Genomic DNA, 13,078 nt, shown 5'->3' with positions numbered 1-13,078 from the left:
GTTGGTAGGAATTTAAAATGTTTCTGTTATGAATGACAGAGTGGCTGTTACTCTCTTATTTTTCTTATGTGCTTAAGCCAGAATAAATAATTATGTATGTTATATATATATTCTTCTTATGAAAAAATTTGGTCTAATCAGGCTTTGTATTTTTTATTAGAAGTCAATTGCCCATTTTACGAAAACATTTCAGATTTGTAAATGTGAAGAAAACTGATTTTCCTTTAGTATTTTTGGAAACTGGTAACATTTTTAAAAGTATCAACCCAACTACAAAGACATTCTGATGTCAATATTTGAAATTACTCAGGTTGTACATTTCTTTAACATTTTTAAACTATTATACATTTAAAAAGACTACAAAATAGCAATTAAGATAGTTTTATTGTAATTTTTGTTTGGAATATGACTTTAAAGCTATGTGTGTGTGTGTGCATGCATGTGTGCCTGTGTGTGTGCATGCACGCATGTGTGTGTGTTTTAAGTGATTTTTGGAGGCTCTGTAGTTTACCTGAAATAGTGTGCTCATCTAAAAGTCAGAATATCTTCATCTTCTACCTTTACTGTGGACACAATACAGCATAGTTCATAAAATGGCATAATACTTGAGGCACTGGATTTTAGTCTTAGAAACATCTTTGGTCTAAAATAATCCACTTTGGAGCCTGGTATTTCTTTTAGGATATTAACATACAGCTTTGCCAGGCAGTAAGCAGCTTTTTCTATTGATAAACCTAAAATCTGGTAACTTATGTTTGTATTTATTTATTATATCTGTAGATTTCTTCTCTCTAAATATTTTATAGAAGTCATTGATATTTGTCTTCACACACAAAAAAATGAAAAGTTAATATATTTTTTTCTCTGTAAATCCTTAGGAACTAAGCTTTTGATCTCTTAAATATAGAAAGATAATATTCATACTCTTGATCTCTTAAATGAAGAAATATAATATTCATATTCTACCTATCTAGCTTCTTACTGTATTAAATTTGTATCACTTTTTTTTCTTTTTAAAACAGAGGTGTGCTCCGGCATCTATTCGCCTCATGGACAATAAGCAGTTTCAGTTTGGTAAGTAATGAGTGGTAATTTTAAAATGTCATTTAGCCACAAAAAATTATGAAGCATCAGTAGGAAGAGTACACAGTGCAGAAGTAGAAAGTCAATCTTGCCTTTCAGGAAGATGTCAGTCTAATGAAGATAGACAATTGGCAGCAGTGTTCAAGGGCCTGTGAAAGACGACTGCAATGGATACCATGGGCTGTAAATGAAGGAGTTTATTCTTTTTGATTTTGCTTGAGGATAAAGAGTCAGAAAAGACTTTTATAAGAGAGATGCTTGAGCTAAATCTTCAAAGGTGAATACAAGTTTGCCTAGATTCTCTTCTCCTCTACCAGGCTTCGTCACTTGGCAGCAAAAATGTGAAATTGTGAAATTCAATGGCATGTGTAAGGGGACTTCAGATAGTTCTATGTGGCTCAAATAGAGGGTAGTGTTAGGGTTGTTATATGAGATAAAGTTGAATGAGTAGACTAGGGCTTTGCTGGATAGATTTGGATTTTATCTTGTCAACACTGGGATTTCTTTGTATGAAGAATAAAATCAATCAACTTTACGTCATAGCTCATTCTGGCAGCATTGTGCAGATGGATTAGAAGGATACATACATGGAGGAGAGACACTAGGAGACAAAACAGTTCAAGAAGCAAAGTTTGAGGGCTTTGAGCATGGAGGCAGCAATGGAGATAGAGAACAGATGATAGATTTTCAGAGAATCATTTTACTAACTGGATATGGAAAGCTAAATAAAAGGAGAAGTTAAGACAACACCTGGACTTTGATTTGATTGATTGGGTAGATTAAATAACATAGAAGAAGGGGTGGTGGTTAGGAGGAAAAAATGATAACAGGTTGTAGTTATATTCTGAAATTTACTTTGGGATTTAACTTTATAGAATTGAAATACCCTCAAAACAATTCCTAAAATCATGGGAGTGATCACTCAGTAATAAATACTAAAGGCAAAGATAGGCAGGCTTTTGTTTGTCATGTCTAAAAGTAAGCTTAGATTTTAGTTTAGGGAAGCATGGTTATAGTTATATAGAAACTTAACTAAAGTTTCATAACATCAAGAGTTTTAAAATTACATTCTTCTAAGTTAGTCATTGTTTATTTCTTTAAGCAAATTACTTTCCAAACACTATACTACTGATAAACAAAAGTTTAAGATAAATATATTCTATAAGTAACAAAATACTTTAAGTGAAAATCAAACAGCTCATGTGTTTTCGCCTGCATTTAGAGATCTAGGTCTTAAAGAGAGCCTTGCATCTAATAACAAGACTGTGTTACTCATTTACATGTTATTGTTGTCATAAACAGTGTTAGATATAGGCAACTTTATAAAATTAATTATTATTTGGCCATATTTTATTTGTAATTGGAATCCATAACAATTTAAAGTGAAGGTTTAAAGAAAGTCTGTCATCCCTCTTCCATGTTCTCATTCCTATAGCTGAAAACATACTTACTTGCCCCCTCTAGCTTGCTCCCCTCTGTGGTATTATAGGTTCTACCCTCTCTAGTGTTGACTGTGTTTCCCCTTCCTCTGCCCCTTACTTAGCCACCTTTTGAAATACAGATCTGATCATGCTTTTTGGCTGTCTATATAACCTTTTTATTTCTCAGTTTTAATTGAAGCCTTTACATCACTATATTGCCATGGCTTCATGATCAAGCAGCAGAGAAAATAATGCTTAGCACAGCAAAGGGTGTCTAAGACCCTGTACCAGTCATATGGCTGATTGATCAGTGTTTATACCACATTGGTTGTTAACAAAGCACAGGCCATAGTATTAGTTGTTAATATTTTTAATATCCTCTCTACCTCAGATACAGCTCTTAATACATTATATTGACATCTAATTTCAGTATATTGAAATGATTTATATCACTGACTATATGGAAATAATCCAAAGATGTCCTTCGTAAACTAAAGTTTCTCAAATTTAGGGTACATTTGTTAGTCATTTTTCTATCACCTGTACTTATCACATAATTGGCATTTATATGTTGATTGAATTAATCATCAAACTAGCAAGGGGTGAACAAATCCTGGATAGCTCATAGCATAGTGCTGATCACATTGTCAATAGCACACTTTATAAAATTCTCTTCATGACTGTTCGTCAGAGTGGTATTCCCACTTTACAAATGACTCAGAGACTCATTATTTTGACTATAGTCCACAAGTTGTGTGTGGTAGAGCTGGGGATGAACCCAAATTTATCTGACTAAAAAGCCCGGGAGTTTTTGCACTGTCTGTAACGACTACTTTAAAACATATATAATTGGATGTGCACAGTGGCTTACGTCTATAATCCCAGTACTTTGGGAGGCCAACGTGGACGGATCACCTGAGATTGAGAGTTCAATTCCAGCCTGACCAACATGGAGAAAATACAAAATCAGCTGGGTGTGGTGGCACATGCCTATAATACCAGCTACTCAGGAGGCCGAGGCAGGAGGATCACTTGAACTCAAGAGGTGAAGGTTTCCTTGAGCTGAGATTGCAGCATTGCACTCCAGCCTGGACAACAGAGTGAAACTCCATCTCAAAAATAAAATATAAAACATAGATAATTAGTAAATCCTTTTAAATGACTTGACTAACATTGAAATAACAGAAAATTTACTAATCAAACTGTCCAGCTAGTAAATTTAGAAATGAATTTAATATTTAAAAAACCACCATAGCTAGAATATATTTAAAATGTAATTATATTGATAGGCAACATATTTAAGAAAAAGTAAAAGATAATATTCTCTAGTTGATACTAATGCTTGACCTACCTAAAAGTATCACTTTTACAATAATGTATTCTTCAAAGTTATCATGTCAACTTAGTATTAGAGATGTTTGTGAGTAATTCTACTAGCACTAATGAAAATTGTACATATAAATCTCCATGAGTTATGATGAACATTTTACCCTTAAGGATTATTTCATATTAGAGTAGTATCATATGGAGTCCTCATGCATTGTATAAAGATAAGTGAATCTTTTGTATAAAGACTTTTGTATAAAGAATAGATAATTTCAGCTTCTGCCAAGAACACAACATGCACATTCAATATGTAAATGGTTACATATTTATTTCTAATTTGTTGTAAATGTAAGAGGAGTTCCATTTGGGACCAGAAATGACTGTTTTGATGATATGTTATTTCTATCTTTATAGATACTAGGAATTGTCTCTTAAAGCGCATAATACTAGAGAAGCATCTCTGATAGTTTACAATAAAAAAATCCCCAGGTGTATCTCTTACTTGTTATCCAGGAGCTCAAATAGATTGCTAGGTTGATTTCTGTCTAACCTGTAGTTCAATTTGTTTGTTGTTTTGTTTTAAAGCCCCATGTATAGCATAGATATCTAACTTTTAGCCTCTGGTTAAGACTTCTGTTACTTGGGTTCTTATGTAACAGTTTCCTATTCTAATCAGCAAAAATGTAGTAATAAGTAGTATTACAGACTGAGATTCTCATAAAAAATGGATAAAAAAAAACTACCAGTGATAGTTTTAGAAAAGCTAGTTTGCTCACTTCATCTACTTTAACTGATTTCTCAGTTTGAAAAAAAAAAAAGAAAGAAAAGCTAGCTTGCTCTTTGCACCTATTTTAAAGGAAGGAATGGAAGGGCCTATACTTTAAAAATAAACAAAATCCCCAAACCTCAAAGGCTTTTTTCTTTAGAAAGAAACCTTTTATTTGGAAGATAATTTTAGATTTAATTAAGACTGAAATTCTTTATAAAAATTTTATATAAATGGTATAACACATTTTTCTGAATTGGGTTCCTAACACTGAGACCAGATGTATGACTCTTAAATGTAACAATCATAGGAGTTGAGAAGTTGTTAGTTTCTAAAAACAGTGAGAAAGCAGTAAAAGGTTTTCACTCAATTAAGCTTAATCCGCAGGCAAAGATGTTAATTTAATAGACGTTGAGACTCCATTTATGTTATTTTGGCAATTTTAACTCTCTGGGTGTGATTAAGGAAGCAATTACTAGTTTTATCCCAAGAATTCTGGATGAATTAAGAATTAATTAAGAAACAACCTTAAACTTGGCTCCATATTTGGTTAAAGTTCTGAATAGTTTCTGTGTAATTAAAAAAAATAAAACTAGCCACCATGGGTGTTCTTAATGAAATAAAAATTAATGAAGTAATTTTATTATGTATAAACCATACCATTGAAAGATAAACTATGTATAGTATTAATTACATATAGTAATTTGACTTAAACAAAACCAAACCGAGAATGTGTTTTGTAAATAAAAAGTTGTTTGTGACATTTGAAAGAAGTTAAAAGTAGCAAATATTAATATAACTATATATCGTAATGTAAATATATATGTGCATAACATGGGGAGATTTAAAAAATTAAAGTTGTGAAAACTTTTACTTTCTTTAGGATACTAAGTTGGAATAGCCTCTTGATCTTCTGAAAAATGCAGAATATGCTATTAATATAAACTTTTTTATCTTCTTAGGTCATGCTCTTAAACCTCAGGTTTCCTCTATTTTTACATCATTTTTGGATGGATTAAAAAAGTTTTATATTACAAAGGTAAGAATTTTTATTTTTTAAATGCTTAAGATATCTATTTTCTGATTTCTTCCCTCATGCACCCATTATTAGGGTGTTTTTTCCATGTTGCTATGTACATTTCAGGATTATACTTTTTTACGTTGGAATAAATATTAAGTAAATCAATCAGACAGTCAGTTTCAGAAAATTTTAATTCTTTCCAGTTTTGAAGCTTCTAAAAATAGCACTACATTTAAACAGTTTTATTTTCATAACATTTTCTAGTTTGAATTTTTTCCTTTGTGGAAGGTATGCAGAAGTGAAATAAGAGTGTGGATTTTTTTTTAACCTTTGATTGTTGAATTTTTTCCTAGAGTGTTAAGCTATCTTACACTACTACTAGCAATGCATGTATGCCTTTTTTTTCCTTGAATCCTTGTTATCGTATGTGGGATTATTTTTGTTATATTTTAAATTTACCGGGGAAAAACAGTACTTTCTTTTAGTTCATGTTTTTTGAAGCTCCAGTGAGACTGGATGTTAACATTTTCTTGTATTTTCTAGATCTAATTTTTGTGTGAATTTGTTGGATATGGTTATTTTTGCCAGGGGGACCGCTTCATGTTTTTTTCTTGATGCGTTGATGTATCCCTTTGAGACTGGTATTATTAGATGCCCTTTGTCATAAATGTAAGTAATTTTTTTCCCAGTCAGGCATCTCCTCTTTTAATAGGGATTTTTCTTTTTTCGTATGAAAGTTTCAAATTTTTATGTCGTTTCTTGTGATTATTTAATATAGTCTAAGCTTAGAAAGCCTTCTTTCCTCCAGATATATATATATAAAGGCCATTTTCTTCACTCTCTTACACTAAATGATAATTAAAAAAAAATTATCTTGATTACTATTTGTATTTATTTCAATTTTATTATGTGAAAAAGATCTTAATCTTCACCTCCTGCTCCTCCAATTGCTAACCAGTTGTGGCAGCACCATTAATTAATCTGTGCTTTTCATACATTGATTTGGTATGCCTCACATCATATATACTTATCTAAAAAATAGACTCCATTTTAGTGTATCTTATTCTTTTTTAATGAGCTTTTCGTTCTTGAAAAATTAAATAGATTTTATTGTTGTAGGTCTATTTTTCCCTCTTGTTATTCAGAATTTTCCTTGTTATCACCATCACTTATTTATTATTTTAGAAAAATTTTAGAAACTTTTCATCATTTTAGGAAGTCCATCGTGGTTACTAAAATTGGAATAAACTAGTACATTAATTTGGGCAAATATTGAGTGGTTTATAATATTTAGTTTATGCATTTAGGAGCATATGTCTTACTCATCTTTTTTTGGATATGTTTCCTAATGTTTCTTTTTAAGATTGTTAGATACTGTTTTAATTTCATGTATAAGACCTCCTTCAAAAATATTATTTAATAAGAAATTATAATTATGTAGAGATGTTGTTGATTTTTTCTTCTTGTCCAATATATCCAGCTACTTTATTCTATCATTCTGCAGTTTTTTATTTGATTCTTTATCATAGTTATTATTTCAACAAAATATTTGTTGTATTTACATGAGTAATATGTCATTATAATTAACACTGTGGCATACTTTGAAATAAAGTGATTTTCCTATGCTGAACAGTTTTGCTACATTGTAATGACCTGAATAGGTTTATTAAGCATTCTTAATAATGGACATGTGAAGTTTCAAAGCTAAATATTTAAGAAATCAGTGCATTTGAGCCCAGATCGGAAGGAAAAAACCAAAATGTGTTTTGATTTATTATTTTGTAGGATAAGACTTATCTGTAAAAATAATAATAATTTTTTTTTTGTAGTTTAAAGGATTTGACCCAAATCAACTAAGTGTAGCCACATTACTCTTTGAGGGGGACCGTGAGAAGGTTCTTCAACATGAAAAACAAGTGTATGACATTGCTGCAAAATTTGGGTATGGCTTCAATTTCATAATGCCAAGAGAAAGAAAGTTAAGCTAAGATTCTAATATCAGCAAGCAGTTATTAAAATACTAGGCACTAATGTCTCCAAGCAGACTGTATGTCTCAAAGCAGTTATTCATTTCAGTTTAGTATTAAATTTGTGGTAATTTATAATAGTAAATGTAAAATATTGTTTTCATTTACTTCCAAAATGTTCAGGAAGTTAGACTGATCTGTTACTTTTGTCTAATCATATATATATATATATAATTAAATATTGTATTTTTTCTACGTTTTTACATTAATGTCAATTTGGTGATATTTGTTCTAGAGTAAAAGAAAAAATTCATTGTTCTCTTACTCTGTAGTGATAATAGTATATGTGTAAAGCATGCTACTAGTATGTTTTTAAAAGGAAATTGTGTTTAATCAAAGGTATTTGATAAATTATCTGTACTCCACCCCCTGTCGCTTACTGTTTTGTGCTGGTATAAAGAAGCAGAAAACATTTCACATCTATAACCAACTGAATAATGGTAGGGTGGTTTCTGTCTGTCTTCTTGATGGATTATAAGACTAATCGATGAGAACTATAGTGAAAATGTCATTTATCAGGACTACATTTTTTCCTTTCCTTTTAAAGTACGTAAACTAACAGTTTCTAGACACTAATCTTTCCTTTTTTTTATTTTGGGGATTAAAATACATCATGTACTTTATGCTTAATATGTGTTCTTTGTAAATATTTATTTTCATTTCTTTTTTGTTGTTTTTTAAGAAAACAAATGAACACGTAATTTGGAGCCATGTGTTTTAGAATGTCACAGTTTTATGTATTTTTTTTTTTATAATGTTTAGCCCTTTATTTCTAGGGTTGTCTGAACTTAGCGTTAAAGTGCACTATTCTTAAAGTGGAAAAGAGTCTAATCTTAGACTTAAATTTTAGTTTACTTTTGTACTATTTTTAAATATTGAAAATGTCTCACTTTTATTATTACCCTATTCTGAAATTGGCAAATGGAATTTTAATTTTTTCAGTAAAAGATAAAGTTTATTCATTTTTCATCTTTTCTCAGTAGGTGTTTTGGGAATTGCTGATATTTTCACTAAATTAGTTAAAAATAATTGTGCCATAGAAATCCATGTAATGACCAGATGGCTTGAATTTCAGGTCATCTCATTTTTGTTTGAATTTTTGAAATGTACATTTTTTCCTTCCCAGAAGGAATTTAGCCCTATGTATTTACCTGTTTTTAGCTTCTAAGATATATGGAATACATATGTAATTTGATTAAAAGACTGATTTCTTAAAACATACGATATTAGTAAGAAACAAGGAGATTTAAAAATCTGCTCTAACCTTAAATATTAGAGACTGAAACTTTAAAAAATTGTTCATTGTATATCTAAATATTTACCTGGGATTTTATAATTTCTCAGAAGGACTTGTAGGAAAATGGAAGAGTGCATTTTGCTTTATTATTTGAATAACTGTATATAGGGTTAAATTTGGTTAGTATCACCTCAGTCTTCTTCCCCTTCACATACACCTCCACATCTGTATACACACCCACACACAGAGGAATTTCACTTTTTAGGATCTGTCATTATGATTACAATTAAGTTATTACTCGTTAGTAATGTGCCACATTTCCTGTTACAATCGGGTAAGATGATGACATAATGCCCGTTTGTTGTGCCTCATAATTTTTATAGGTCATGACCTGTCTTTTCTTGTGCTTCACTGATGATGTCTAGTTCATACTAGATGCTTGATTCAATAATTGTTGAATGACTGAATGAAACTGAATACTCTATTTTCCTGATATCTTTTATTCTACTTTGTTTATGCTTGATTACTTTGCTGCCTGTAAAACAGTGTATTTTTATCTTTAGATATTTGTCAGTACATTTTGTCTGTTTTTTGGGGGGGTAGGGGATGCAGTCTTGCTCTGTTGCCCAGGCTGGAGTATAGTGGCATGATCTTGGCTCACTGTAATCTCCGCTTCCCAGGTTCAAGTGGTTGTCCTGCCTCAGCTTTCTGAGTAGCTGGGATTGCAGGTGCCCACCACCACACCTGACTAATTTTTGTATTTTTAGTAGGGATGGGGTTTCACCATCTTGGTCAGGCTGGTCTCGAACTCCTGACCTTGTGATATGCCCTTCTCGGCCTCCCAAAGTGCTGGGATTACAGGTGTGCATTTTAATTTTAATTTTAATCAGCTTTAATTTGAGCCAGCAATTGACATGAACATCAGTAATGCCAGTTTTGTTGTCTCGTATGTCACTATCAATTAACCAATTAAAAATATGAGTGAATCTTCTTTAAGATTTGGCATCCAGCTGTCTTCAGATACTGATACTTAGGCCCAAGCACTATTGCTATACTTCCAGAAGTTTTGCTTACTCAAACAAAACTTGTATCAAATTTGTCCATTAAAAATAGGTTATAGTAAATGAGATTCAGTTTAAAGCAAGGGTAAAATGTTAAAGACTGGATCCGTCTGAGGTCTCATTTTTTTGCTATTATTTGTTCCTTCTTAGTTATAATTAATTTCTTAATGTGCTTTCATCCTGGCTTTATTTTATAAGATGTGAACATCTGTTTTAAACAACCCAGATTGTTATTTGGCTGATTATTTAGAGCTATTTTTATTTTTTTTTTTTGCTCTGTCACTCAGGCTGGAGTTTAGTGACCAATCGTGGTTCACTGTAGCTTCGACCTTTCTGGGCTCAAAGGATGCTTCCTCTTTAGCTGCCTGAGTACCTGGGACTACGGGTGCATGCCACTGTGCCTAATTTATTATTATTATTATTTTAGTTTTTGTAGAGACAGGGTTTTGCCACGTTGCCTAGGCTGGTCTCAAACTCCTAGGCTCAAGTGATCCTCCCATCTTGGCCTCCTAAAGTGCTGGGATTACAGGTGTGAGCCACTGTGCCTGGCCTATTTTAAGTTTTTAATACTTGAAAATATCTTCTTTTGGTTTTCTGTCAGAAGTTCTAGTATCCCACCATTTTTCTGTAGGCCCCAAATTTTTGTTCTAATCACTGAAGATTCAAGGATATTTTACTTAGGTAAAATGCCACTCTGACCATCCTCAATGGTCAATCATCTCTGCTGTGTAACAAGACAAAGGAGAGCACCACCAAGTTTCTTTCTGCTGTAGTTTTCATGTTAGTTTAGCTCACGTATTTTTATTTTGAATTGGAGCATTATTAATCTATCCCTAATTGTTTTTATTTGTTTGTTTATCAAACTCTCTATCCATTTACCAATTAAAAATGAGTGAATCTTAATTGACTATTATGAAGTACTCCCAACAGTTTAGAGCATTTTTATGTGTTGTCTTAGCCATTTTTTTCTCTTTGCTTGCCCTTCACTCCCACTCCAACACAGTTCAATACCTTTGAACACGTATGACCCAACAGAACATAGTAGCCACATAATGAATAATTGTACTTTGGTTGTTTATTCATGTTTGCTAGTAATGTATTTTAACTTCTCTAAGAGCGGAGCAAAATAAACATTACCTGTCAGCACTCATGACAGGTGTTTTGACATTTACCATAGAACTTAAGGCAATACGTTATCATTATTTTTAAAGCATGCTTAAGTTGTTTAATATAATTTAACATGAGAGTGATTAGGTTCACCAGATGGCCCTTTTATATAAAACGATTGTCTCTCATTTCTCTTTCATTAGTCTTTCCAGTCCTTCCTCATGAGACAGCTTTAAATTTGTTTAAAAACCTTGAATTGATATTTGAAATTTGTGGGAACAACAGGAAGTAGGGGTTGGATGTTGCTACTTTAACATAAGGCAGTTTGAATCTACATGCAGTCTTTTTGGAGTGATTACAAACGTGACAATTTAGATGCATTTAATTTTTAAGCCCTACTATTCTTTATATATTGTATTTTAAGGTAATTCATGCTAGAATATTGACAGTTCTGACAGCTAAAAAGAGATAAGTTTCAAAAAGTTAAATCATAAGTCTGTGATTTCCTTGCAAAGCCCAGATTGACTTTACTTCTTTGGGCTTATGAATTTAGAAAAGATGTCTGATTTCTTCCTGCTTTAAATTAGAAAATGCATGTTTCTCTGTGGTTTGTCTGCCTGGATCCTAATGTGAACAGATCTGTTTCCTTCCTGCTGCCAGATATTAGAAATATTAGAAGAGGGTCTAAAGAAAGATCTGTTGGGACTGGAAAAGTAGGACTTTTTGTCTCATTTTGACATAACAGAGACAAGTCTACTAAATGTTTATACCTGTTACTTCTCATCAGGTACATACTTGGCATTCTCTTTTCTCAAGTATTCCCAATACACGTGTCTTGCACCCTTTCCTACTCCTCACTCTCTTTTCCTTTCCTTCCTCACTAGGTTCAGGATGGATGAACTGTTTCTGTTTCCTAGACCTGTGGTGTTTTTTCTCTCTTGGACTCAGTCTGACTGTTTTGTATCTGCTTGAGCTATGGGCTAAGCTATTTCCCTTCAAGCACTTGCCACAGCAGTTTTCCTTTTGTTTTGAAACTTTATTTGGCTTTCTACTTCAGCCTCACATCCAACTCAGAATTGTGTTCTGTCTCTTCTTCTCACATTCAGTTGCTTGACCGAAGTTTTATCTTCTTTGCTCATTAACATTCTGATACAAACAGTCCCCTTCATTTTTTTTATTGTACCCCATTCTCAAGTAGTTCTAGACTAGAGCTGCTTATAATCAAACCTTTGCCACTTCCTTTGGATAACAATATCTACCCATAATGGCAATCAGGAAATTCTAACTTAACCCATATATTCTAGCCTGAAATTATATTCCAGTATTTGTATGAACAAGAGTATCTACATTGTATTATTTACCTACTACCAAATCCAACACAGCTTCAGAAGAAGAAAGTATTTAATTGTAAGGTGTTAATTGAGGCCCTAAGAGAAATGGTTTTTCCTTTAGTTGACTGAAGTTAAAATTTTAATTTCTGTTTGATAATGGAAAAAGCATAATTAAAAACTATTTACTAAAGGTAGTGAAAACAGTATTCATTCATTGTCTTATAAAATAAGTTTTATAAACAACAGTACTTGGACTGAATTATATGTTATATGGGATTAATCCTAACTAGAGCATCAGATACAATTTCTATGGATGAAACTATTTTCAAATTGAAAGAGATAGTTTATATGTTCATAGTAATAAAACCTTACCTGTGTTGGTCTTATATTTGTTTATACATTGTTTTATAAAGTTTAATGTTTCTATGTAAGTATGTTTTGTCGCTCATTTAAATAATAAATTTTATAAAATAAACACCACATGTAACATTACAAATACTATGTACTCAAGTATTCTGGAAGCTTCTCAGTATTGGGGAGTTCCTAGTCAGTCATCACATTTCTTCAAATATGAGTAAGACAATAGTAACATGAATATATGAGTAAGGATATGATGAATAAAATAAGAATACTTGTGTGAAGATTATTTTAGCTTATTTGTTTCTCATAGTTAATTCTTTCTCTGCTCTTTTGAGAAT

At 31.9% G+C, this 13,078-nt stretch overlaps 1 protein-coding gene across 4 annotated transcripts in view; it reads left to right on the top strand.

Annotated features, from left to right (window-relative positions):
* Nucleotides 1–13,078, top strand: part of AGPS (alkylglycerone phosphate synthase) — a 136,931-nt gene that overhangs the window by 82,651 nt on the left and 41,202 nt on the right. For all 4 annotated transcript variants that reach the window (XM_078327338.1, XM_002749278.7, XM_054257490.2 and 1 more), the window contains 3 exons: nucleotides 1,023–1,074; nucleotides 5,559–5,635; nucleotides 7,447–7,559. In XM_078327338.1, the coding sequence (XP_078183464.1) occupies nucleotides 1,023–1,074; nucleotides 5,559–5,635; nucleotides 7,447–7,559 (242 nt within the window). The remainder of the gene's footprint in view (nucleotides 1–1,022; nucleotides 1,075–5,558; nucleotides 5,636–7,446; nucleotides 7,560–13,078) is intronic.

Source organism: Callithrix jacchus, chromosome 6 (genome assembly GCF_049354715.1).
Source record: "Callithrix jacchus isolate 240 chromosome 6, calJac240_pri, whole genome shotgun sequence".
Taxonomy (NCBI): domain Eukaryota; kingdom Metazoa; phylum Chordata; class Mammalia; order Primates; family Cebidae; genus Callithrix; species Callithrix jacchus.
The sequence above is the reverse complement of the archived record's forward strand: the minus strand, read 5'-3'. Positions and strand labels throughout refer to the sequence as shown.